The 3,422-nt window shown below is 56.7% G+C and overlaps 1 protein-coding gene across 1 annotated transcript in view; it reads right to left on the bottom strand.

Moving 5' to 3' along the window:
- LTBP3 (latent transforming growth factor beta binding protein 3) overlaps positions 1-3,422 on the bottom strand; it is a 14,470-nt gene that overhangs the window by 9,214 nt on the left and 1,834 nt on the right. The window contains 6 exon segments of the mRNA XM_023765065.1: positions 1,489-1,575; positions 1,755-1,827; positions 1,906-1,922; positions 2,496-2,681; positions 2,772-2,930; positions 3,377-3,418. Coding sequence (XP_023620833.1) covers positions 1,489-1,575; positions 1,755-1,827; positions 1,906-1,922; positions 2,496-2,681; positions 2,772-2,930; positions 3,377-3,418 — 564 coding nt within the window.

The following is a 3,422-nucleotide window of genomic DNA, read 5'->3' on the forward strand; positions in this document are numbered from 1 at the left end:
CCACTCACTGTACCCTGACCCGTTACCTCAATATGTTAAACCCTGCAGCCCGTGACCCTCACCCCCACTGCCTCAGGGACCTCAGCCCCCCGCTGGTTGATTTCCTCCCCCTCCCAAGGCAGGCAGGAGCGGGGTTCCTGGGGACTGTGGCTCGCCTCATGGTGGTGCATAAGTGGCCAGATCCAGGAACCCCTCTCACCCTCTTTGTCACCAGTCCCAGGACGTCCCGCCTCCTACCTCCTCCTCCTCCTTTTGGTCCTACCCCTGACCCTCTTCCCCTCCCCCATCTCCATGCAGCCCAGGCCTTGATGCTGAACTCTGCCCTACCCCAAACACACCTGGCCAGTGGGCTTCTGCGGGCTGTTCTCTGCCTTGCGGGCCTCTCCTAAGCGTTCTTAACATCCCCTCCTCTGAGAATCCTCCCAGGTGCCTCTTTCTCACACTCCCGCAGTCCCCAGGGCTGTCACTGGGTTGTCCTAGGCAGTGCAGGCCTCCAGGGCATCCATCATCCACCCAAGCCCTCACCCAGGAGCAAATCTAGCCTCCAGGTTCCAATCAGGCTGACAGCTCCCTGTGGCTTTGGAATCCACAAAAACATGGGCTTGAATCTAGCTCAGCTGTGTGACCTGGAGCAAGTTACTGAGCCTCTCTGAGCCTCAGCTTTCTTATTGGAAAAGGAGGCCAACAATGCCCACTTCACAGAGTGTGAGAGGCTAAATGATATTTAGCATGTAGATCTCTTCAGTCAGTGCCCGGCACAGGGCGATTGCTCAGCTACAGCTAGCAATTATGATGCCCAAAACCCTGCAGACACTTCCCACAGCCTTTGGGATCAAACCCAAGCCTCTTAGCAAGGCTCCATGTGCCGGCCCTGCTCTGGTTCAGAAACACTGATCTGTGTGTGGTTTTTCCCTCTTCCACCAGTTTCATGTTTCCATTGGCTTTGCCCAAACTTAACTTCACTTGGAATGTTTTTTCACCAACCTTCTCCTCTTTAATTTCTAACAATCTTTAAAGCCCTGCTCAGAAAGTCTTCTCTCGTTGCCCCTCTCCCTATTATCACAACCCCCAGATTCCTTTCTTCTTCTCTGGTTTATTATTTGTTTCAAGCATTTATGAGACAGACTAGATTTTTATTCATTAATCTGTTTGTTGTCTGCCCACTCTGCAAGGACAGGGAATTTTGGTCTGTTTTGTTTACTGCTGTATCCCAGCACTTAAACCAGGGCCTGGCACATAGTAAGTGCTTAACAAATATCTGTTGAATGAAGGAATAAATGCTTTCAGACTGGGCTGATCATAATACCCAGATCATTATATGGCAGAGTGGGGTCTCTGCTGCACTCGGAGGGGTCCCCAAGGCCTGGTGCACAGGACGCCCCAGATACGTGTTCTAGCTCCAGATTGACTGGAGGGCGGGAGGGACAGAGGTAAACTAAGCGAGGGGCAGGGCTTACCCAGGGCATGGACTAGGTGGACGGGTCTTACCTGTGACCTGAGTAGGGGCGATCTCTAACGGGGGCAGGTCCGGCAGGAACCAGCGCACGGTGGAGGGCGAGGGCCGGGAGATGAGCTCTGGGGGCAGCAACGCAGCCATCAGAGGGGAGGAGGGTGGGAGAGTGGCCCCACTCTCCACAGGCCGTCAGCTGGAAACTTCACAGCCAGCGTCACCCCCCCCCCCCCCAGTGCCTAGGCTGTGACCTTCCCTCAGCAGTGACAGCCCTTGAGGACTGCCCCTGCAGTGCCCATCTCACCAGGGTAGGGCCTGGCAGGAGAGGTGGTGGCGGTCGGGTGGCTCTGCTGTGCTGACTGCTCCTCGACCCCTGGCTGCAGGTGACAGCAGCATGAGCCCGCTGTGTCTTCTTTGCCTCCCTGTCCCCTCCCGCCGAGGGTTCTCATACTCACTGAGTCTGTGCTCACCCCTAAAAGGGAAGGAGATGGGGCCATTAGTGCTGGGCTGGGGGAAGGGAGTCACGTCTGGGATCAGCAGTGGGGTATTTGTAGTTACGGCTCTTAAGAGTTTAACAGTCATGTCTCTGGGTCAAGTGTCAAGGGTCAGATCCTGGGGTCATGGAGTGCTTGCATCACAGGTCAGGGGAACAGGTGGGGAGAGTGATTAGTTGGCCAAGGTCTTTGGGTTATAGAATAAGGTTTAGGAGGTTACAGCTAGGGTCAGATCCTAGGTCAGGGTCAGAAGGTCAAATCTAGGGCCAGCATTTGGGCTGAATCAGGGCCCTGGCCTGGAAGTCAAAGGGGTTGTGGGGTTAGAGGAACAGAACTGGAGGGCAATGGATGGTCAGATCCTGTCGATCGGGGGTTAAGTCCTGGGATTACAATCTTGCTTAGGGTGAGAGGGTCAGCTCTGGAGGTCAGCGGTTAGGACTGGGATTTGGTGTTAAAAGTTACACTCCGAGGTCATGTCCCTGGATCAGGAGTCGAGGGGTCAGGTCTAGGGGTTCGGTGTCTGTCAGAGAATAGAAAGGGTGAAGCCAGACCTCTCTCTTCCTCTGTGTTCTCAGGTGGGGGCCCCCGGCTGGGGCTCTCGGGCAGCTGCTGGGGCTTGGGTGGCCCGTCGGGGTGCAGGAAAAGGGAAAAGTCACTTTCGCCCTGAATGGTGAGTGTCTGGTGGGAAGTGAGGATGTGGTAGCCCTTTCCAGCTGGACAGATCTCCTTGAAGGCAGCTGTGGCCAGAGCAAGGGGCAGAGAAGTGAGTATTTCCTGGACAGGCACACAGCTAGGCAGCCCCCTAGCCCCAGAGGCCCCAGGCTCACCGGTGCCATCAGCGGGGCAGCGCTGGCACCTCGCACCCCAGGCCTTGCCGACGCTGCAGCAGCAGAGCTGGCGGGTGAGGCGCGTGGTCAGCGGGTGCTGGCACTGGTGCTCGGGGCTCACCAGGCGGAAACACAGGCTCTTCTCCTCTGGCTTGTCTGCTGCAGGGGCGGTGATGGGCATGGGCATCTGGGCCTGAACCCTGCCCACATCCCTCCTCCCGCCGCTCCAGACCTCGCCTCTCTGGCCAGCCTGACCCTCATGTGGCTCCTGACCCCATTTGACCCTGAATATACGTGACCCTGGGCCTGTTACTCTGACCTCATGTGACTCCTGAAACCTCTGTGACCACTGACCCAATTCTAGCTGCTCTAGACTTTCTCCCTCCTACTCAAGTCCATGATCTCATATGACCCTGACTCCATATAGTCCCTGACCCCATGTGACCTCTAACCCCAGATCTCAGGTGACTCTTGGCCACTTCGCTGTGCCTTGTTTCTCCAATTCAACTTTTGATTCCATTCTGACCTCTGACCCTGCTGCTGGTAGCCTTACCCCTCTAGCCCCTGCCTTGTGACCTCCCAGGAACCCAAGCCCCCAGTCTCACCAATGCACTGCGTGCGGGAGGGGCCCAAGCTGTGGCCCGGTGGGCA

This window comes from Myotis lucifugus, unplaced genomic scaffold (assembly GCF_000147115.1).
Source record: "Myotis lucifugus unplaced genomic scaffold, Myoluc2.0 scaffold_373, whole genome shotgun sequence".
NCBI lineage: Eukaryota > Metazoa > Chordata > Mammalia > Chiroptera > Vespertilionidae > Myotis > Myotis lucifugus.